The 22,681-nt window shown below is 59.2% G+C and overlaps 1 protein-coding gene across 1 annotated transcript in view; it reads right to left on the reverse strand.

The window, feature by feature from the left end:
• pfdn4 (prefoldin subunit 4) overlaps window positions 1–18,774 on the reverse strand; it is a 44,197-nt gene extending 25,423 nt beyond the window's left edge. Inside the window, exon 1 of the mRNA XM_072514689.1 lies at window positions 18,623–18,774. Coding sequence (XP_072370790.1) covers window positions 18,623–18,646 — 24 coding nt within the window. The 5' untranslated portion in view covers window positions 18,647–18,774. The remainder of the gene's footprint in view (window positions 1–18,622) is intronic.
• Window positions 18,775–22,681: the final 3,907 nt, after the last annotated feature.

Consider the following 22,681-nt stretch of genomic DNA (forward strand, 5'->3'; position numbering starts at 1 on the left):
CCCCCCCATCTCTTCTTCCCCCCCCATCTCTTCTTCCCCCCAATCTCTTCTTCCCCCCCCACCATATCTCTTCTTCCCCCCCATATCTCTTCTTCCCCCCCCTATCTCTTCTTCCCCCACATCTCTTCTTCACCACCCATTCTCATCCTCCCCACCCATCTCCTCTCCCCCCCCATCTCCTCTCCCCCCCATCACTTCTCCCCCCCAATCTCTCTCTTCTCCCCCCCCAATCTCTTGCTCTTCTCTCCCCCCAATCTCTTTCTCTTCTCTCCCCCCCCTCAATCTCTCTTCTCGCCCCCCATGCTCTTCTTCTCCCCCAATCTCTTCTTCCCCCCCCCAATCTCTTCTCCCCCCCCAATCCCTCTCCCCCCCTCCAATCACTGCTCCCCCCCCCAATCTCTTCTCCCCCCCCCATCTCTTCTTCCCCCCATCTCTTCTTCCCCCCCCTTCTCCCCCCCACAATCTCTTCTTCCCCCCCCCCACAATCTCTTCTCCCCCCCCCACTTCTACCCCCCCACAATCTCTTCTCCCCCCCCACAATCTCTTCTCCCCCCAAATCTCTTTCTCTTCTCCCCCCCCATCTCTTCTCCCCCCACCCAATCTTCTCTTCTCTCCCCCCCCCATTCTCTTCTCTCCCTACCCCCCCCATCTCTTCTCTCCCCACCCAAGTCTCTTCTCTCCCCCCCCCAATCTCTTCTCTCCCCCCCCAATCTCTTCTCTCCCCCCAATCTCTTCTCTCCCCCCCCAATCTCTTCTCTCCCCCCCCAATCTCTTCTCTCCCCCCCAATCTCTTCTCTCCCCCCCCCAATCTCTTCTCTCCCCCCCCAATCTCTTCATCTCCCCCCCCCATCTCTTCTCCCCCCCCATCTCTTCTTCTCTCCCCCCCAATCTCTTCTCCCCCCCCCCCACAATCTCTTCTCTCCCCAATCTCTTTCTCTTCTCCCCCCCTCTTCTCCCCCCCCATCTCTTCTTCCCCCCCCATCTCTTCTTCCCCCCCCCATCTCTTCTTCCCCCCCCCCATCTCTTCTCCCCCCCCCCATCTCTTCTCCCCCCCCAATCTCTTCTCCCCCCCCCATCTCTTCTCCCCCCCCCACAATCACTTCTCTCCCCCAATCTCTTTCTCTTCTCCCCCCCATCTCTTCTCCCCCCCACTTCTCCCCCCCACAATCTCTTCTCCCCCCCAATCTCTATTCTCTTCTCCCCCCTCTTCTCCCCCCCATCTCTTTCTTCCCCCTCCCCCTCATCTCTTCTTCCCCCCCTCATCTCTTCTTCCGCCCCCCCATCTCGTCTTCCCCCCCCATCTCTTCTTCCCCCCCATTCTCTTTCTTCCCCCCCCCAATCGCGTCTTCCCCCCCATCTCTTCTTCCCCCCCCATCTCTTCTTCCCCCCCAATCTCTTCTTCCCCCCCCATATCTCTTCTTCCCCCCCCTATCTCTTCTTCCCCCCCCATCTCTTCTTCCCCCCCATCTCTTCTTCCCCCCCCATCTCTTCTTCCCCCCCCCATCTCTTCTTCCCCCCATCTCTTCTTCCCCCCCCATCTCTTCTTCCCCCCCATCATCTCTTTCTCTTCTCCCCCATCTCTTCTCCCCTCCCATCTCTTCTTCCCCCCCATCTCTTCTTCCCCCCCATCTCTTCTTCCCCCCCCAGCTCTTCTTCCCCCCCATCAGCTCTTTCTCTTCTCCCCCATCTCTTCTCCCCTCCCATCTCTTCTTCCCCCCCCCTAATCTTCTTCCCCCCCCCATCATCTCTTTCTCTTCTCCCCCATCTCTTCTCCCCCCCATCTCTTCTCCCCCCCCATCTCTTCTTCCCCCCCCCCCATCTCTTCTTCCCCCCCATCCCTTCTTCCCCCCCATCCCTTCTTCCCCCCCAAATTTCTTTCTCTTCTCCCCCCCCCATCTCTTCTTCCCCCCATCTCTTCTTCCCCCCATCTCTTCTTCCCCCCATCTCTTCTTCCCCCCCCCATCTCTTCTCCCCCCCATCTCTTCTCCCCCCCCATCTCTTCTCCCCCCCAAAATCTCTTTCTCTTCTCCCCCATCTCTTCTCCCCCCCATCTCTTCTTCCCCCCCCCAATCTCTTCTCCCCCCCCAAATCTCTTTCTCTTCTTCCCCCCCATCTCTTCTTCCCCCCCCATCTCTTCTTCCCCCCCCCAAAATCTTTCTCTTCTCCCCCATCTCTTCTTCCCCCCATCTCTTCTTCCCCCCATCTCTTCTTCCCCCCCCAATCTCTTCTCCCCCCCCCAATCTCTTTCTATTCTCCCCCCCAATCTCTTCTCCCCCCCCCACATCTCTTCTCCTCCCCCCCCCATCTCCCCCCCACATCTCTTCTCCTCCCCCCCATCTCCCTCCCCCAATCTCTTCTCCCCCCCCCAATCTCTTCTCCCCCCCCCAATCTCTACTCCCCCACCCCCCCAATCTCTTCTCCCCCACCCCCCCCAATCTCTTCTCCCCCACCCCCCCCAATGTCTTCTCCCCCAACCCCCCCAATGTCTTCTCCCCCAACCCCCCCAATCTCTTCTCCCCCCCACCATCTCTTCTCCCCCCCCACCAGCCCTTCTCCCCCCCATCTCTTCTCCCCCCCACCAGCCCTTTCTCCCCCCATCTCTTCTCCCCCCATCTCTTCTCCCCCCCATCTCTCCTTTCTCCCCCCATCTCTTCTCCCCCCCATCTCTTCTCCCCCCCCATCTCTTCTCTCCCCCCCAATCTCTTTCTCTTCTCCCCCCAATCTCTTTCTCTTCTCCCCCCAATCTCTTCTCTTCTCCCGCCCCCAATCTCTTCTCCCGCCCCCACCATCTCTTCTCCCCCCCCCCACCATCTCTCTCCCCCCCCCACCATCCTTCTCCCCCCCCCACCATCTCTTCTCCCCCCCCCACCATCTCTTCTCCCCCCCCCACCATCTCTTCTCCCCCCCCCACCATCTCTTCTCTCCCCCCCCACCATCTCTTCTCCCCCCCCATCTCTTCTCCCCCCCAATCTCTTTCTCTTCTCCCCCCCCAATCTCTTCTCCTCCCCCCCCCATCTCTCCCCCCCCAATCTCTTCTCCACCCCCCCAATCTCTTTCTCTTCTCCCCCCCCAATCTCTTTCTCTTCTCCCCCCCAATCTCTTTCTCTTCTCCCCCCCCAATCTCTTCTCCACCCCCCCAATCTCTTTCTCTTCTCTCCCCCCCAATCTCTTTCTCTTCTCCCCCCCAATCTCTTTCTCTTCTCCCCCCCCAAATCTCTTCTCCTCCCCCCCATCTCTTCTTCCCCCCCCCCATCTCTTCTTCCCCCCCCATCTCTTCTTCCCCCCATCTCTTCTTCCCCCCCCCATCTCTTCTTCCCCCCCATCTCTTCTCCCCCCCCAATCTCTTCTCCCCCCCCCAATCTCTTCTCCCCCCCCCAATCTCTTCTCCCCCCCATCTCTTCTCCCCCCCCACAATCACTTCTCTCCCCCAATCTCTTTCTCTTCTCCCCCCCATCTCTTCTCCCCCCCCCACTTCTCCCCCCCACAATCTCTTCTCCCCCCCAATCTCTTTCTCTTCTCCCCCCCATCTCTTCTTCCCCCCCTCATCTCTTCTTCCCCCCCTCATCTCTTCTTCCGCCCCCCCATCTCTTCTTCCCCCCCCCATCTCGTCTTCCCCCCCCCATCTCTTCTTCCCCCCCCCATCGCTTCTTCCCCCCCATCTCTTCTTCCCCCCCAATCTCTTCTTCCCCCCCCATATCTCTTCTTCCCCCCCCATATCTCTTCTTTCCCCCCCCATCTCTTCTTCCCCCCCCATCTCTTCTTCCCCCCCCATCTCTTCTTCCCCCCCCATCTCTTCTTCCCCCCCCCATCTCTTCTTCCCCCCATCTCTTCTTCCCCCCCCCATCTCTTCTTCCCCCCCATCATCTCTTTCTCTTCTCCCCCATCTCTTCTCCCCTCCCATCTCTTCTTCCCCCCCATCTCTTCTTCCCCCCATCTCTTCTTCCCCCCATCTCTTCTTCCCCCCCCATCATCTCGTTCTCTTCTCCCCTCCCATCTCTTCTTCCCCCCCCCTAATCTTCTTCCCCCCCATCATCTCTTTCTCTTCTCCCCCATCTCTTCTCCCCCCCATCTCTTCTCCCCCCCCCATCTCTTCTCCCCCCCAAAATCTCTTTCTCTTCTCCCCCATCTCTTCTCCCCCCATCTCTTCTTCCCCCCCCCAATCTCTTCTCCCCCCCCAAATCTCTTTCTCTTCTTCCCCCCCATCTCTTCTTCCCCCCCCATCTCTTCTTCCCCCCCCCAAAATCTTTCTCTTCTCCCCCATCTCTTCTTCCCCCCATCTCTTCTTCCCCCCATCTCTTCTTCCCCCCCCAATCTCTTTCTATTCTCCCCCCCAATCTCTTCTCCCCCCCCCCACATCTCTTCTCCTCCCCCCCCCATCTCCCCCCACATCTCTTCTCCTCCCCCCCCATCTCCCTCCCCCAATCTCTTCTCCCCCCCCCAATCTCTTCTCCCCCCCCAATCTCTACTCCCCCACCCCCCCAATCTCTTCTCCCCCACCCCCCCCAATCTCTTCTCCCCCACCCCCCCCAATGTCTTCTCCCCCAACCCCCCCAATGTCTTCTCCCCCAACCCCCCCAATCTCTTCTCCCCCCCACCATCTCTTCTCCCCCCCCACCAGCCCTTCTCCCCCCCATCTCTTCTCCCCCCCACCAGCCCTTCTCCCCCCCATCTCTTCTCCCCCCCATCTCTTCTCCCCCCCATCTCTTCTCCCCCCCATCTCTTCTCCCCCCCATCTCTTCTCCCCCCCATCTCTTCTCCCCCCCATCTCTTCTCCCCCCCATCTCTTCTCCCCCCCATCTCTTCTCCCCCCCCATCTCTTCTCCCCCCCCAATCTCTTTCTCTTCTCCCCCCCAATCTCTTTCTCTTCTCCCCCCAATCTCTTTCTCTTCTCCCGCCCCCAATCTCTTCTCCCCCCCCACCATCTCTTCTCCCCCCCCCACCATCTCTTCTCCCCCCCCCACCATCTCTTCTCCCCCCCCCACCATCTCTTCTCCCCCCCCCACCATCTCTTCTCCCCCCCCATCTCTTCTCCCCCCCAATCTCTTCTCTTCTCCCCCCCCCAATCTCTTCTCCCCCCCACATCTCTTCTCCTCCCCCCCCATCTCTCCCCCCCCCAATCTCTTCTCCACCCCCCCAATCTCTTCTCTTCTCCCCCCCCAATCTCTTTCTCTTCTCCCCCCCAATCTCTTCTCTTCTCCCCCCCCAATCTCTTCTCCACCCCCCCAATCTCTTTCTCTTCTCCCCCCCCAATCTCTTTCTCTTCTCCCCCCCAATCTCTTCTCTTCTCCCCCCATCTCTTCTTCCCCCCATCTCTTCTTCCCCCCCCCATCTCTTCTTCCCCCCCCATCTCTTCTCCCCCCCCAATCTCTTCTCCCCCCCCCCAATCTCTTCTCCCCCCCCATCTCTTCTCCCCCCCCACAATCACTTCTCTCCCCCAATCTCTTTCTCTTCCTCCCCCCCATCTCTTCTCCCCCCCCCCACTTCTCCCCCCCACAATCTCTTCTCCCCCCCAATCTCTTTCTCTTCTCCCCCCCATCTCTTCTTCCCCCCCTCATCTCTTCTTCCCCCCCTCATCTCTTCTTCCGCCCCCCCATCTCTTCTTCCCCCCCCCATCTCTTCTTCCCCCCCCCATCTCTTCTTCCCCCCCCCCATCTCTTCTTCCCCCCCCCATCTCTTCTTCCCCCCCCATCGCTTCTTCCCCCCCATCTCTTCTTCCCCCCCAATCTCTTCTTCCCCCCCCATATCTCTTCTTCCCCCCCATATCTCTTCTTCCCCCCCCCCCATCTCTTCTTCCCCCCCCATCTCTTCTTCCCCCCCCCATCTCTTCTTCCCCCCCCATCTCTTCTTCCCCCCCCCATCTCTTCTTCCCCCCATCTCTTCTTCCCCCCCTCTTCTTCCCCCCCACATCTCTTCTCCCCCATCTCTTCTCTCCCCCCATCTCTTCTCCCCTCCCATCTCTTCTTCCCCCCCCCATCTCTTCTTCCCCCCCATCTCTTCTTCCCCCCATCTCTTCTTCCCCCCCATCATCTCTTTCTCTTCTCCCCTCCCATCTCTTCTTCCCCCCCCCTAAATCTTCTTCCCCCCCATCATCTCTTTCTCTTCTCCCCCATCTCTTCTCCCCCCCATCTCTTCTCCCCCCCCATCTCTTCTTCCCCCCCCCCATCTCTTCTTCCCCCCCCATCCCTTCTTCCCCCATCTCTTCTTCCCCCCCAAATTTCTTTCTCTTCTCCCCCCCCATCTCTTCTTCCCCCCCATCTCTTCTTCCCCCCCATCTCTTCTTCCCCCCCATCTCTTCTTCCCCCCCCCATCTCTTCTTCCCCCCCCCATCCCTTCTTCCCCCCCAAATTTCTTTCTCTTCTCCCCCCCCATCTCTTCTTCCCCCCCATCTCTTCTTCCCCCCCATCTCTTCTTCCCCCCCATCTCTTCTTCCCCCCCCATCTCTTCTCCCCCCCCCATCTCTTCTCCCCCCCAAAATCTCTTTCTCTTCTCCCCCATCTCTTCTCCCCCCATCTCTTCTTCCCCCCCCCAATCTCTTCTTCCCCCCCAAATCTCTTTCTCTTCTTCCCCCCCCCATCTCTTCTTCCCCCCCCCCAAATCTTCTCTTCTCCCCCATCTCTTCTTCCCCCCATCTCTTCTTCCCCCCATCTCTTCTTCCCCCCATCTCTTCTTCCCCCCCAATCTCTTCTCCCCCCCCCAATCTCTTTCTATCTCCCCCCCAATCTCTTCTCCCCCCCCCCACATCTCTTCTCCTCCCCCCCCCATCTCCCCCCCACATCTCTTCTCCTCCCCCCCCATCTCCCTCCCCCAATCTCTTCTCCCCCCCCCAATCTCTTCTCCCCCCCCAATCTCTACTCCCCCACCCCCCCAATCTCTTCTCCCCCACCCCCCCCAATGTCTTCTCCCCCAACCCCCCCAATCTCTTCTCCCCCCCACCATCTCTTCTCCCCCCCCCACCAGCCCTTCTCCCCCCCATCTCTTCTCCCCCCCATCTCTTCTCCCCCCCATCTCTTCTCCCCCCCATCTCTTCTCCCCCCCATCTCTTCTCCCCCCCATCTCTTCTCCCCCCATCTCTTCTCCCCCCCATCTCTTCTCCCCCCCCATCTCTTCTCCCCCCCCAATCTCTTTCTCTTCTCCCCCCCAATCTCTTTCTCTTCTCCCCCATCTCTTCTCCCCCCCATCTCTTCTTCCCCCCCCCATCTCTTCTTCCCCCCCCCCATCTCTTCTTCCCCCCCATCTCTTCTCCCCCCCCAATCTCTTTCTCTTCTCCCCCCCAATCTCTTTCTCTTCTCCCCCCAATCTCTTTCTCTTCTCCCGCCCCCAATCTCTTCTCCCCCCCACCATCTCTTCTCCCCCCCCCACCATCTCTTCTCCCCCCCCCACCATCTCTTCTCCCCCCCCCCACCATCTCTTCTCCCCCCCCCACCATCTCTTCTCCCCCCCCACCATCTCTTCTCCCCCCCCATCTCTTCTCCCCCCCCCCATCTCTTTCTCTTCTCCCCCCCCAATCTCTTCTCCCCCCCACATCTCTTCTCCTCCCCCCCCATCTCTCCCCCCCCAATCTCTTCTCCACCCCCCCAATCTCTTTCGCTTCTCCCCCCCCAATCTCTTTCTCTTCTCCCCCCCAATCTCTTTCTCTTCTCCCCCCCCAAATCTCTTCTCCTCCCCCCCATCTCTCCTCCCCCCCCCCCCAATCTCTTTTTCTTCTCCCCCCCCCAATCTCTTTCTCTTCTCTCCCCCCCAATCTCTTCTCCCCCCATCTCTTCTCCCCCCCCCAATCTCTTCTCCCCCCCCCAATCTCTTCTCCCCCCCCCCCAATCTCTTCTCCCCCCCCAATCTCTTCTCCCCACCCCCCCAATCTCTTCTCTCCCCCAATCTCTTTCTCTTCTCCCCCCCAATCTCTTTCTCTTCTCCCCCCCCCAATCTCGTTGTCTTCTCTCCCCCCAATCTCTACTCCCCCCCAATCTCTACTCCCCCCCAATCTCTACTCCCCCCCATCTCTACTCCCCCCCAATCTCTACTCCCCCCCAATCTCTACTCCCCCCCAATCTCTACTCCCCCCCAATCTCTACTCCCCCCCAATCTCTACTCCCCCCCCAATCTCTACTCCCCCCCCAATCTCTACTCCCCCCCAATCTCTACTCCCCCCCAATCTCTACTCCCCAATCTCCCCCCAATCTCTACTCCCCCCCAATCTCTACTCCCCCCCAATCTCTACTCCCCCCCAATCTCTACTCCCCCCCCAATCTCTACTCCCCCCCAATCTCTACTCCCCCCCTCAATCTCTTCTCCCCACCCCCCCCAATCTCTTCTCCCCACCCATCTCCTCTCCCCCCCATCTCCTCTCCCCCCCCATCTCCTCTCCCCCCCATCTCTTCTCCCCCCCATCTCTTCTCCCCCCCCAATCTCTTTCTCTTCTCCCCCCCATCTCTTCTCCCCCCCCCAAATCTCTTCTCTCCCCCCCCCAAATCTCTTCTCTCCCCCCCCCAAATCTCTTCTCCCCCCCCAATCTCTTCTCCCCCCCCAATCTCTTCTCCCCCCCCCAATTTCTTCTCCCCACCCATCTCTTCTCCCCACCCATCTCTTCTCCCCACCCATCTCTTCTCCCCACCCATCTCTTCTCCCCACCCATCTCCTCTCCCCCCCCATCTCTTTCTCTTCTCTCCCCCCCCCAATCTCTTTCTCTTCTCTCCCCCCCCCAATCTCTTTCTCCCCCAATCTCTTCTCCCCCCCAATCTCTTCTCCCCCCCCTCCAATCACTTCTCCCCCCCCATCTCTTCTTCCCCCCCCATCTCTCTTCTCCCCCCCCATCTCCCCCCCACAATCTCTTCTCCCCCCCCCACTTCTCCCCCCCCACAATCTCTTCTCCCCCCCCATCTCTTCTCCCCCACCCAATCTCTTCTCTCCCCCCCCAATCTCTTCTCTCCCCCCCCCCAATCTCTTCTCTCCCCCCCCAATCTCTTCTCTTCCCCCCAATCTCTTCTCTCCCCCCCCCAATCTCTTCTCTCCCCCCCCCAATCTCTTCTCTCCCCCCCAATCTCTTCTCTCCCCCCCCATCTCTTCTTTCCCCCCATCTCTTCTCCCCCCCCCCACAATCTCTTCTCTCCCCCAATCTCTTTCTCTTCTCCCCCCATCTCTTCTTCCCCCCCATCTCTTCTCCCCCCCCCATCTCTTCTTCTCCCCCCCATCTCTTCTTCCCCACCCCATCTCTTCTCCCCCCCCCCACAATCTCTTCTCTCCCCCAATCTCTTTCTCTTCTCCCCCCTCTTCTCCCCCCCATCTCTTCTTCCCCCCCCATCTCTTCTTCCCCCCCCCCCATCTCTTCTTCCCCCCCCCCATCTCTTCTTCCCCCCCCATCTCTTCTCCCCCCCCACAATCCACTTCTCTCCCCCAATCTCTTTCCTCTTCTCCCCCCCATCTCTTCTCCCCCCCCCACAATCTCTTTCTCTTCTCCCCCCCATCTCTTCTTCCCCCCCTCATCTCTTCTTCCCCCCCCCTCATCTCTTCTTCCGCCCCCCCATCTCTTCTTCCCCCCCCCATCTCTTCTTCCCCCCCCCATCTCTTCTTCCCCCCCCCATCTCTTCATCCCCCCCCCATCTCTTCTTCCCCCCCAATCTCTTCTTCCCCCCCCATCGCTTCTTCCCCCCCATCTCTTCTTCCCCCCATCTCTTCTCCCCCCCCCATCTCTCTCCCCCCCCCATCTCTTCCTCCCCCCATCTCTTCTCTCCCCCCCATCTCTTCTCCCCCCCCATCTCTTCTCCCCCCCCAAATCTCTTTCTCTTCTCCCCCATCTCTTCTCCCCCCATCTCTTCTTCCTCCCCCCCATCTCTTCTTCCCCCCCCCATCTCTTCTTCCCCCCCCCATCTCTTCTTCCCCCCCCCATCTCTTCTTCCCCCCCAATCTCTTCTCCCCCCCCCAAATCTCTTTCTCTTCTCCCCCATCTCTTCTCCCCCCATCTCTTCTTCCCCCCCCATCTCTTCTTCCCCCCCCATCTCTTCTTCCCCCCCCATCTCTTCTTCCCCCCCCATCTCTTCTCTCCCCCCATCTTCTCTCCCCCCAAATCTCTTCTCTTCTCCCCCATCTCTTCTCCCCCCCATCTCTTCTTCCCCCCCCATCTCTTCTTCCCCCCCCCATCTCTTCTTCCCCCCCCATCTCTTCTCCCCCCCCATCTCTTCTTCTCCCCCCCCACAATCACTTCTCTCCCCCAATCTCTTTCTCTTCTCCCCCCCATTTCTTCTCCCCCCCCACAATCTCTTCTCCCCCCCAATCTCTTTCTCTTCTCCCCCCTCTTCTCCCCCCCATCTCTTCTTCCCCCCCTCATCTCTTCTTCCCCCCCCTCATCTCTTCTTCCGCCCCCCCATCTCTTCTTCCCCCCCCATCTCTTCTTCCCCCCCCCATCTCTTCTTCCCCCCCCCATCTCTTCTTCCCCCCCCCATCTCTTCTTCCCCCCCATCGCTTCTTCCCCCCCATCGCTTCTCCCCCCATCTCTTCTTCCCCCCATCTCTTCTTCCCCCCCATCTCTTCTTCCCCCCCATCTCTTCTCCCCCCCCCATCTCTTCTCTCCCCCCATCTCTTCTCTCCCCCCATCTCTTCTCTCCCCCCCATCTCTTCTCCCCCCCCATCTCTTCTCCCCCCCAAATCTCTTTCTCTTCTCCCCCATCTCTTCTCCCCCCCATCTCTTCTTCCTCCCCCCCATCTCTTCTTCCCCCCCCCATCTCTTCTTCCCCCCCCATCTCTTCTTCCCCCCCCAATCTCTTCTCCCCCCCCAAAATCTCTTTCTCTTCTCCCCCATCTCTTCTCCCCCCCATCTCTTCTTCCCCCCCCATCTCTTCTTCCCCCCCCATCTCTTCTTCCCCCCCCATCTCTTCTTCCCCCCCCATCTCTTCTTCCCCCCCCATCTCTTCTTCCCCCCCCCATCTCTTCTCTCCCCCCAAATCTCTTTCTCTTCTCCCCCATCTCTTCTCCCCCCCATCTCTTCTTCCCCCCCCCATCTCTTCTTCCCCCCCCCATCTCTTCTCCCCCCCCATCTCTTCTCCCCCCCCATCTCTTCTTCCCCCCCATCTCTTCTTCCCCCCCCCATCTCTTCTTCCCCCCCCCATCCCTTCTTCCCCCCCCATCTCTTCTTCCCCCCCCCATCTCTTCTCCCCCCCAAATCTCTTTCTCTTCTCCCTCATCTCTTCTCCCCCCCCATCTCTTCTTCCCCCCCATCTCTTCTCTCCCCCCCCAAATCTCTTTCTCTCTCCATCTCTTCTCCCCCCCATCTCTTCTTCCCCCCCATCTCTTCTTCCCCCCCCCATCTCTTCTTCCCCCCCCATCTCTTCTTGCCCCCCCCATCTCTTCTCTCCCCCCCCATCCCTTCTTCCCCCCCCATCCCTTCTTCCCCCCCCCATCTCTTCTTCCCCCCCCATCCTTCTCCCCCCCAAATCTCTTTCTCTTCTCCCATCATCTCCCTCTTCTCCCCCCCCCCCCATCTCTTCTTCCCCCCCCCATCTCTTCTCCCCCCCAATCTCTTTCTCTTCTCCCCCCATCTCTTCTCCCCCCCATCTCTTCTTCCCCCCCCATCTCTTCTTCCCCCCCCATCTCTTCTTCCCCCCCCCATCTCTTCTTCCCCACCCCATCTCTTCTTCCCCCCCAAATCTCTTTCTCTTCTCCCCCATCTCTTCTTCCCCCCCCCATCTCTTCTTCCCCCCCATCTCTTCTTCCCCCCCATCTCTTCTTCCCCCCCATCATCTCTTTCTCTTCTCCCCCATCTCTTCTCCCCCCCCCCATCTCTTCTTCCCCCCCCCATCTCTTCTTCCCCCCATCATCTCTTTCTCTTCTCCCCCATCTCTTCTCCCCCCCATCTCTTCTTCCCCCTCCCATCTCTTCTTACCCCCCCCATCTCTTCTTCCCCCCCTATTCCCTTCTCCCCCCCATCCCTTCTCCCCCCCCATCCCTTCTTCCCCCCCCATCCCTTCTTCCCCCCATCCCTTCTTCCCCCCCCAAATCTCTTCTCTTCGCCCCCCATCTCTTCTTCCCCCCATCTCTTCTTCCCCCCCATCTCTTCTTCCCCCCCATCTCTTCTTCCCCCCCCCATCTCTTCTCCCCCCCATCTCTTCTCCCCCCCCAAATCTCTTCTCTTCTTCCCCATCTCTTCTCCCCCCCATCTCTTCTTCCCCCCCCCCAATCTCTTCTTCACCCCCAAATCTCTTTCTCTTCTTCCCCCCCAAATCTCTTTCTCTTCTTCCCCCCCCATCTCTTCTTCCCCCCCATCTCTTCTTCCCCCCCCATCTCTTCTTCCCCCCCCCATCTCTTCTCCCCCCCAAATCTTTCTCTTCTCCCCCCATCTCTTCTTCACCCCCCATCTCTTCTTCCCCCCCATCTCTTCTTCCCCCCCCCAATCTCTTCTTCCCCCACCATCCCCTCCCCCCCCCATCTCTTCTCCCCCCCCAAAATCTCTCTCTCTCTTCTCCCCATCTCTTCTCCCCCCCATCTCTTCTCCCCCCCATCTCTTCTTCTCCCCCCATCTCTTCTTCCCCCCCATCTCTTCTTCCCCCCCATCTCTTCTTCCCCCCCCAAATCTCTTTCTCTTCTCCCCATCTCTTCTTCCCCCCCATCTCTTCTTCCCCCCCCCCATCTCTTCTCCCCCCCAAATCTCTTTCTCTTCCCCCCCCCATATCTTCTTCCCCCCCCCATCTCTTCTCCCCCCCCAAATCTCTTTCTCTTCTCCCCCATCTCTTCTCCCCCCCCATCTCTTCTTCCCCCCCCATCTCTTCTTCCCCCCCCCATCTCTTCTCCCCCCCCCCCCCAAATCTCTTTCTCTCTCCCCCATCTCTTCTCCCCCCTCCCATCTCTTCTTCCCCCCCCCATCTCTTCTTCCCCCCCATCTCTTCTTCCCCCCCCCATCTCTTCCCATCTCTTCTTCCCCCCCCAATCTCTTCTTCCCCCCCATCTCTTCTCCCCCCCCAAATCTCTTTCTCTTCTCCCCCCCATCTCTTCTTCCCCCCCAATCTCTTCTTCCCCCCATCTCTTCTTCCCCCCATCTCTTCTTCCCCCCCCATCTCTTCTTCCCCCCCCCATCTCTTCTTCCCCCCCCATCTCTTCTTCCCCCCATCTCTTCTTCCCCCCCCCATCTCTTCTTCCCCCCCCCATCTCTTCCTTCTCCCCCCCCCCCATCTCTTCTTCCCCCCCCCATCCCTTCTTCCCCCCCCATCTCTTCTTCCCCCCCCATCTCTTCTCCCCCCCAAATCTCTTCTCTTCTCCCTCATCTCTTCTCCCCCCCCCCATCTCTTCTTCCCCCCCCATCTCTTCTCCCCCCCCAAATCTCTTTCTCATCTCCATCTCTTCTCCCCCCCATCTCTTCTTCCCCCTGCCATCTCTTCTTCCCCCCCCATCTCTTCTTCCCCCCCCCATCTCTTCTTCCCCCCCCATCCCTTCTTCCCCCCATCCCTTCTTCCCCCCCCATCTCTTCTCCCCCCCCATCTCTTCTCTTCTCCCTCATCTCTTCTCCCCCCCCATCTCTTCTTCCCCCCCCCATCTCTTCTTCCCCCCCCCATCTCTTCTCCCCCCCCAATCTCTTCTCCCCCCCATCTCTTCTTCCCCCCCATCTCTTCTTCCCCCCCATCTCTTCTTCCCCCCCCATCTCTTCTTCCCCCCCCCCATCTCTTCTTCCCCCCCCATCTCTTCTTCCCCACCCCATCTCTTCTTCCCCCCCCAAATCTCTTTCTCTTCTCCCCATCTCTTCTTCCCCCCATCTCTCTTCCCCCCCCCATCTCTTCTCCCCCCCAAATCTCTTTCTCTTCCCCCCCCATATCTTCTTCCCCCCCCCATCTCTTCTCCCCCCCCAAATCTCTTTCTCTTCTCCCCCATCTCTTCTCCCCCCCCATCTCTTCTTCCCCCCCCCATCTCTTCTTCCCCCCCCCATCTCTTCTCCCCCCCCCAAATCTCTTTCTCTTCTCCCCCATCTCTTCTCCCCCCTCCCATCTCTTCTTCCCCCCCCCATCTCTTCTTCCCCCCCCATCTCTTCTTCCCCCCCCCCCCATCTCTTCCCATCTCTTCTTCCCCCCCCCAATCTCTTCTTCCCCCCCCATCTCTTCTCCCCCCCCAAATCTCTTCTCTTCTCCCCCCCATCTCTTCTTCCCCCCCAATCTCTTCTTCCCCCCCATCTCTTCTCCCCCCCATCTCTTCTTCCCCCCATCTCTTCTTCCCCCCCATCTCTTCTTCCCCCCCCATCTCTTCTTCCCCCCCCATCTCTTCTTCCCCCCCATCTCTTCTTCCCCCCCCATCTCTTCTTCCCCCATCTCTTCTTCCCCCCCCCATCTCTTCTTCCCCCCCCCATCTCTTCTTCCCCCCCCCCATCTCTTCTTCCCCCCCCCCATCCCTTCTTCCCCCCCCATCTCTTCTTCCCCCCCCCATCTCTTCTCCCCCCCAAATCTCTTTCTCTTCTCCCTCATCTCTTCTCCCCACCCCATCTCTTCTTCCCCCCCCATCTCTTCTCCCCCCCCAAATCTCTTTCTCTTCTCCATCTCTTCTCCCCCCCATCTCTTCTTCCCCTGCCATCTCTTCTTCCCCCCCCATCTCTTCTTCCCCCCCCATCTCTTCTTCCCCCCCCATCCCTTCTTCCCCCCCATCCCTTCTTCCCCCCCCCCAACTCTTCTCCCCCCCCCATCTCTTTCTCTTCTCCCTCATCTCTTCTCCCCCCCCATCTCTTCTTCCCCCCCCATCTCTTCTTCCCCCCCCCATCTCTTCTCCCCCCCCCAATCTCTTCTCCCCCCCATCTCTTCTTCCCCCCCCATCACTTCATCCCCCCCATCTCTCTTCCCCCCCCCATCTCTTCTTCCCCCCCCCATCTCTTCTTCCCCCCCCATCTCTTCTTCCCCCCCATCTCTTCTTCCCCACCCCCATCTCTTCTTCCCCCCCAAATCTCTTTCTCTTCTCCCCCATCTCTTCTTCCCCCCCATCTCTTCTTCCCCCCCCATCTCTTCTTCCCCCCCCCATCTCTTCTTCCCCCCCATCATCTCTTTCTCTTCTCCCCCATCTCTTCTCCCCCCCCATCTCTTCTTCCCCACCCCCATCTCTTCTTCCCCCCCAAATCTCTTTCTCTTCTCCCCCATCTCTTCTTCCCCCCATCTCTTCTTCCCCCCCATCACTCTCCCCCCCAAATCTCTTCTCTTCCCCCCCCATATCTTCCCCCCCCCATCTCTTCTCCCCCCCCAAATCTCTTTCTCTTCTCCCCCATCTCTTCTCCCCCCCACTCCCCCATCTCTTCCCCCCCCCATCTCTTCTCCCCCCCCCAAATCTCTTTCTCTTCTCCCCCATCTCTTCTCCCCCCTCCCATCTCTTCTTCCCCCCCCCATCTCTTCTTCCCCCCCCATCTCTTCTTCCCCCCCCATCTCTTCCCATCTCTTCTTCCCCCCCCCCAATCTCTTCTTCCCCCCCCATCTCTTCTCCCCCCCCAAATCTCTTTCTCTTCTCCCCCCATCTCTTCTTCCCCCCCCCAATCTCTTCTTCCCCCCCATCTCTTCTCCCCCCCATCTCTTCTTCCCCCCATCTCTTCTTCCCCCCCATCTCTTCTTCCCCCCCCATCTCTTCTTCCCCCCCCCCATCTCTTCTTCCCCCCCCATCTCTTCTTCCCCCCCCATCTCTTCTTCCCCCATCTCTTCTTCCCCCCCCCATCTCTTCTTCCCCCCCCCCATCTCTTCTTCCCCCCCCATCCCTTCTTCCCCCCCCCATCTCTTCTTCCCCCCCCCCATCTCTTCTCCCCCCCAAATCTCTTTCTCTTCTCCCTCATCTCTTCTCCCCCCCCATCTCTTCTCCCCCCCAATCTCTTCTCCCCCCCCAAATCTCTTTCTCTTCTCCATCTCTTCTCCCCCCCATCTCTTCTTCCCCTGCCATCTCTTCTTCCCCCCCATCTCTTCTTCCCCCCCCCATCTCTTCTTCCCCCCCATCCCTTCTTCCCCCCCATCCCTTCTTCCCCCCCCCCATCTCTTCTCCCCCCCCCATCTCATTCTCTTCTCCCACATCTCTTCTCCCCCCCCATCTCTTCTCCCCCCCCATCTCTTCTTCCCCCCCCCATCTCTTCTCCCCCCCCCCAATCTCTCCCCCCCCATCTCTTCTTCCCCCCCCATCTCTTCTTCCCCCCCATCTCTTCTTCCCCCCCCCCCATCTCTTCTTCCCCCCCCCATCTCTTCTTCCCCCCCCCCCATCTCTCTCTTCCCCCCCATCTCTTCTTCCCCACCCCATCTCTTCTTCCCCCCAAATCTCTTTCTCTTCTCCCCCATCTCTTCTTCCCCCCCCATCTCTTCTTCCCCCCCCATCTCTTCTTCCCCCCCCCCATCTCTTCTTCCCCCCCATCATCTCTTCTCTTCTCCCCCATCTCTTCTCCCCCCCATCTCTTCTTCCCCCCCATCTCATCTTCCCCCCCATCATCTCTTTCTCTCCCCCCCCATCTCTTCTTACCCCCCCCATCTCTTCTTACCCCCCCATCTCTTCTTCCCCCCCATCCTTCTTCCCCCCCAAATCTCTTCTCTTCTCCCCCCCATCTCTTCTTCCCCCATCTCTTCTTCCCCCCCATCTCTTCTTCCCCCCCCATCTCTTCTTCCCCCCCCATCTCTTCTTCCCCCCCCATCTCTTCTTCCCCCCCCCATCTCTTCTCCCCCCCCATCTCTTCTCCCCCCCCATCTCTTCTCCCCCCCCAAATCTCTTTCTCTTCTCCCCCCCATCTCTTCTCCCCCCCATCTCATCTTCCCCCCCCCCAATCTCATCTTCCCCCCCCAAATCTCTTTCTCTTCTCCCCCCCCAAATCTCTTTCTCTTCTCCCCCCCCATCTCTTCTTCCCCCCCCCATCTCTTCTTCCCCCCCCCATCTCTTCTCCCCCCCCAAATCTTTCTCTTCTCCCCCATCTCTTCTTCCCCCCCCATCTCTTCTTCCCCCCCCAATCTCTTCTTCCCCCCCCAATCTCTTCTTCCCCCCCCCATCTCTTCTCCCCCCCAAATCTCTTTCTCTTCTCCCCATCTCTTCTCCCCCCCCATCTCTTCTCCCCCCCCATCTCTTCTTCTCCCCCATCTCTTCTCCCCCCCCCATCTCTTCTTCCCCCCCCATCTCTTCTCCCCCCCCCAAATCTCTTTCTCTTCTCCCCCATCTCTTCTTCCCCCCCCATCTCTTCTTCCCCCCCATCTCTTCTCCCCCCCAAATCTCTTTCTCTTCCCCCCCATCTCTTCTCCCCCCCCATCTCTTCTCCCCCCCCAAATCTCTTTCTCTTCTCCCCCATCTCTTCTCCCCCCCCATCTCTTCTTCCCCCCCCATCTCTTCTTCCCCCCCATCTCTTCTCCCCCCCAAATCTCTTTCTCTTCTCCCCCATCTCTTCTCCCCCCCCCATCTCTTCTTCCCCCCCCCATCTCTTCTTCCCCCCCCATCTCTTCTCCCCCCCCAAATCTCTTTCTCTCTCCCCCATCTCTTCTCCCCCCTCCCATCTCTTCTTCCCCCCCCATCTCTTCTTCCCCCCCATCTCTTCTTCCCCCCCATCTCTTCTTCCCCCCCAATCTCTTCTTCCCCCCCAATCTCTTCCATCTCTTCTTCCCCCCCCCCAATCTCTTCTTCTCCCCCATCTCTTCTCCCCCCCATCTCTTCTTCTCCCCCCCTCTCTTCTTCCCCCCCATCTCTTCTTCCCCCCCATCTCTTCTTCCCCCCCATCTCTTCTTCCCCCCCATCTCTTCTTCCCCCCATCTCTTCTCCCCCCCCCAAATCTCTCTCTCTTCTCCCCCATCTCTTCTTCCCCCCCATCTCTTCTCCCCCCATCTCTTCTCCCCCCCAAATCTCTTTCTCTTCTCCCCCCCATCTCTTCTTCCCCCCCCAATCTCTTCTCCCCCCCATCTCTTCTCCCCCCCATCTCTTCTTCCCCCCCATCTCTTCTTCCCCCCCCCAATCTCTTCTTCCCCCCCAATCTCTTCTCCCCCCCCCAAATCTCTTTCTCTTCTTCCCCCCCAATCTCTTCTTCCCCCCCATCTCTTCTTCCCCCCCATCTCTTCTTCCCCCCCCATCTCTTCTTCCCCCCCCATCTCTTCTTCCCCCCCCCATCTCTTCTTCCCCCCCCATCTCTTCTTCCCCCCTCTCTTCTTCCCCCCCCATCTCTTCTTCCCCCCATCTCTTCTCCCCCCCCAAATCTCTCTCTCTTCTCCCCCATCTCTTCTCCTCCCCCCCCAATCTCTTCTCCTCCCCCCCCCCAATCTCTTCTCCTCCCCCCCCCAATCTCTTCTCCTCCCCCCCCCAATCTCTTCTCCTCCCCCCCCCCCAATCTCTTCTCCTCCCCCCCCCCCAATCTCTTCTCCTCCCCCCCCCAATCTCTTCTCCTCCCCCCCCCCCAATCTCTTCTCCTCCCCCCCCAATCTCTTCTCCTCTCCCCCCCAATCTCTTCTCTCCCCCCCCCCAATCTCTTCTCTCCCCCCCAATCTCTTCTCTCCCCCCCCCCCAATCTCTTCTCTCCCCCCCCCAATCTCTTCTCTCCCCCCCCAATCTCTTCTCTCCCCCCCCAATCTCTTCTCTCTCCCCCCCCAATCTCTTCTCTCTCCCCCCCAATCTCTTCTCTCCCCCCCAAATCTCCTTCTCCCCCCCCATCTATTTCTCTCTTTTTTCACTCTCTCACACTCACCGCTTTCTTCATGGTGGCGGCCATTTTGCGGACTCTCCCACTCCGGTTTCCCTGAAACTTTTCCTATTTCCGGTTTCCGGCCGCTGTCCCGGTCCCAGCTGCACAGACTTGCTGCCCGCATCTAATTACCATCTGTACTTATCGTCGGCCGCTGAAAATTTCCGAATCCTGTGCTAACTTTAAAATTTACCCGATCCGAAATAATGGTACCTTCCATTTAAAGGGGTGTACGCTATTAAAGGGCACGGAGCTGCTTTCTGCCGACAGAAACGGTGTCTGTCCAGAGCTGTATCAGTGGCACCTTCCCTGGAATAATCATGCTACAGCTGCAGCAAGAGTTGGTCTCGGTGACTGATCGAAGTACATAAATCTTGAAGAAAGTTGTGATATTTTCATCACATTCAATGATTCCGGAGACCTTAAATTAATTAACAGTTTCACACATATTGGGTAGGATCCTCCGACCCTCCGCCGGGTCGGAAAATCGGCAGGGGGCGACGTGAACCCCGCCCCCACCGCTCCGATGCCTCCCACGATATTCTCCGGCAGCCAAAAATTCGCGCTGACGGAATCGCGCCGTGCGCCTTGCAGAATAGCGAGGGCTGGCGCGACGCTATGGGCCCCGGGGTGGTTTCGGTCTGGGTGGCACGCACGACCGGCACCACTCCCTGCTCCTGGATGCGGGTGGACCCCTCCACCTGCATCTGCAGCTGCCACAAGCAGGCCGTAACCCCCTTTGATCGTTCCTGGGTCCCTGATTGCATCGGGTCTATGGGCGGGTGTGGTAACTCCAGGAACCCGGGACCTGTCTGGGCGGCAGATGGTTGCGCCGGGCTGCCCTCCGACCGTCTGGTCCCACGGCTGCTCCTACCTCCACCTGCTGTACTGGGACGGCTGTGTTGTGCGCACTAGTTAGTGTACCAGAGGCCTCATCGCTAAAGTGCCCAACCGAGGTGAGTATCTCTGCAATGGTGGAGGGAGTAGGAGATAACAGTGGCATAATGTCGAGGTCCTCATCGGACCTGAAGTCCAGGGTCTCCTGGAGTGGTGTTTCCTGTCCGTCCGTCCCCTGTGTGTGGGTGTCCTGGGGGGTTGTATCCTGTGTGTCAGTGTCCTGTCCGTCAGTGTCCTGCGTATCAATGTCCTGGGTGGGAGTATCCTGGGTGGGGTGTGCCCTGGGTGGGTGTGTCCTGTATGTGGGTCTCCTGGGTGCTTGTGTCGTGTGTGTCAGTGTCCCGGGTCGACTGGGACGGGGGCCTGTTGCTGTGGCTGCCCTCCTCGTCGCTGGGTGTGGCCCACTGGCGTCGCCGCACTGGCACTAGATGGGGGCGGTGTACGCCTGACACTCTGGGTCTATCCCTGGCTCGTGGGGCACCCTGGCACTGGGTGGGGGCGTCATATGCCTGATGCTCCGGGTCTCTCCCTGGCTCGCGGGCGCCCTGGCACTGGGTGGGGGCGTCGTATGCCTGAAGGGCCAGTTTTATCCCTGTCTCGTGGGCGCCCTGGCACTGGGTGAGGGCGTCATATGCCTGACGGGCCTGGTCTATCCCTGTCTTGTGGGTGCCCTGGCATGCCCCAGGGGGCTGTCGGCATCCGCAGGGACAGATGGGTCAACGTTTGGTCCTGCAATACACAATATAGCATGCATGGTTTGGCATGCAGGTGGGGGAGGGGAGTGGGGGGAAGGGGGGATCGGGGGAAGGGGGGGTGGGGAAAGGGGGGATGGGGAAGGGGGGAATGGGGTAGTGGGGTGATGGGATGGGGAAGGGGGGGTTGGGGGAAGGGTAATGGGGAAAGGGGGGGATGGGGAAGGGGGGCTGGGGAAAGGGGATGGGGAAAGGGGGGTTGGGGAAGGGGAGATGAGGGTTGGGGGAAGGGGGGATGGGGGAAAGGGGTCAGGTAGTGCGGGGTCACACTTGGTGGTGCACCCCCGACCTCTGCATCCGCAACCGCCCGGTCCTCGGTTCCGCCTGCAAGGTCCAGGGCCCTCTCTTCATGAACGGTGAGGTGGCGCACTTCGGGTGGACCCCCTCCAGTCCTCTCATGCTCCCGGTTGTTATGTGCGCACTTCTCCTGCGGGGAGGGGGGGGGGGGGGGTGGCAGGGATCATGGGCAACAGTGTTAGGCAGACATATACATGCGCACCAGCGGTTGTCTGTATGATGGCATAGGTTAACACACCATCCTGCCAATGCAGCCTGCATGGGTGGGTGCAGCCATGTCGGTTTCAGGTAGAGCTGTCCCACCCATCGCAGGGTGGGGGGGGGGGGGGGGGGGGTGGGTACTCACCCTGGATGCCCTGACTAAGTCATTGACCTTCTTGTGGCACTGGATGCCTGTCCCGGCTGTTACGGCCATGGCGCTGACGGCCTCTGCCACCTCCCTCCACAGGAGCCGGCTGAGGTGCAGTGCGACCCTACACCGTATCCTGGGTTCAGGGCCTCCCTCCTCTGCTCCACTGCGTCCAGGAGTGCCTCAATTTTGTGCTCCTGGAACCTCGGCGCTGCGCGGCGGGCGGCCATTTTGCCGGGTCTCCGGTGGGGGCGTCTTTTGTGCAGTGACGCCATGCGGCGTCAATGACGGCATGCGCGTCAGTGACAGGTGACGCCGTCGCGAATGGCGTCACGCCGCTGCTAGCCCCTTCCGGGTCAGAGGTTTTCCAATGTTCTGGTTGGCCCGACGCCGGAGTGCATTTATCTGTGTACACAATTGAAGACCAAGAGAAACATTACACAGTGAATCACTGTAAGAGGAGTTTGGATTGGATTTGTTTATTGTCACGTGTACCGAGGTACAGTGTAAAATATTTTTCTGCGAGCAGCTCAACAGACCACTAAGTACATGGGAAGAAAAGGGAATAAAAGAAAATACATAATAGGGCAACACAACATATGCAATGTAACTACATAAGCACTGGCATCGGATGAAGCATACAGGGTGTAGTGTTAATGAGGTCAGTCCATAAGAGGGTCATTTAGGAGTCTGGTGACTGTGGGGAAGAAGCTGTTTTTGAGTCTGTTCATGCGTGTTCTCAGACTTCTGTATCTCCTGCCCGATGGAAGACGTTGGAAGAGCCGGGTGGGAGGGATCTTTGATTATGCTGCCCCGCTTTCCCCAGGCAGCGGGAAGTGTAGATGGAGTCAATGGATGGGAGGCAGGTTTGTGTGTTGGACTGGGCGGTGTTCACGACTCTCTGAAGTTTCTTGCGGTCCTGGGCCGAGCAGTTGCCATACCAGGCTGTGATGCAGCCCGCTAGGATGCTTTCTATGGTGCATCTGTAAAAGTTGGTAAGAGTCAATGTGGACATGCCGAATTTCCTTAGTTTCCTGAGGAAGTATAGGCACTGTTGTGCTTTCTTGGTGGTAGCGTCGACGTGGGTGGACCAGGACAGATTTTTGGAGATGTGCACCCCTAGGAATTTGAAACTGCTAACCATCTTCACCTTGGCCCCGTTGATGCTGACAGGGGTGTGTCCAGTACTTTGCTTCCTGAAGTCAATGACCAGCTCTTTAGTTTTGCTGGCATTGAGGGAGAGATTGTTGTTGCTACACCACTCCACTAGGTTCTCTATCTCCCGCCTGTATTCGGACTCGTCGTTATTCGAGATCCGACCCCACTATGGTCGTATCGTCAGCAAACTTGTAGATGGAGTTGGAACCAAGTTTTGCCACGCAGTCGTGTGTGTACAGGGAGTAGAATAGGGGGCTAAGTAAGCAGCCTTGCGGGGGCCCCGGTGTTGAGGACTATTGTGGAGGAGGTGTTGTTGTTCATTCTTACTGATTGTGGTCTGTTGGTCAGAAAATCGAGGATTCAGTTGCAGAGTGGGGAGCCATGTCCTAAGTTTTGGAGCATTGATATGAGCTTGGCTGGGATTATGGTGTTGAAGGCGGAGCTGTAGTCAATAAATAGGAGTCTGATGTAGGAGTCCTTGTTTTCGAGATGCTCTAGGGATGAGTGTAGGGCCAGGGAAATGGCGTCTGATGTGGATCGGTTGCAGCGGTATGCGAATTGCAGTGGATCAAGGCGTTCTGGGAGTATGGAGGTGATGCGCTTCATGAT

The sequence above is a fragment of the Scyliorhinus torazame genome, chromosome 8 (assembly GCF_047496885.1).
Source record: "Scyliorhinus torazame isolate Kashiwa2021f chromosome 8, sScyTor2.1, whole genome shotgun sequence".
NCBI classification, from domain to species: Eukaryota; Metazoa; Chordata; class Chondrichthyes; order Carcharhiniformes; family Scyliorhinidae; genus Scyliorhinus; species Scyliorhinus torazame.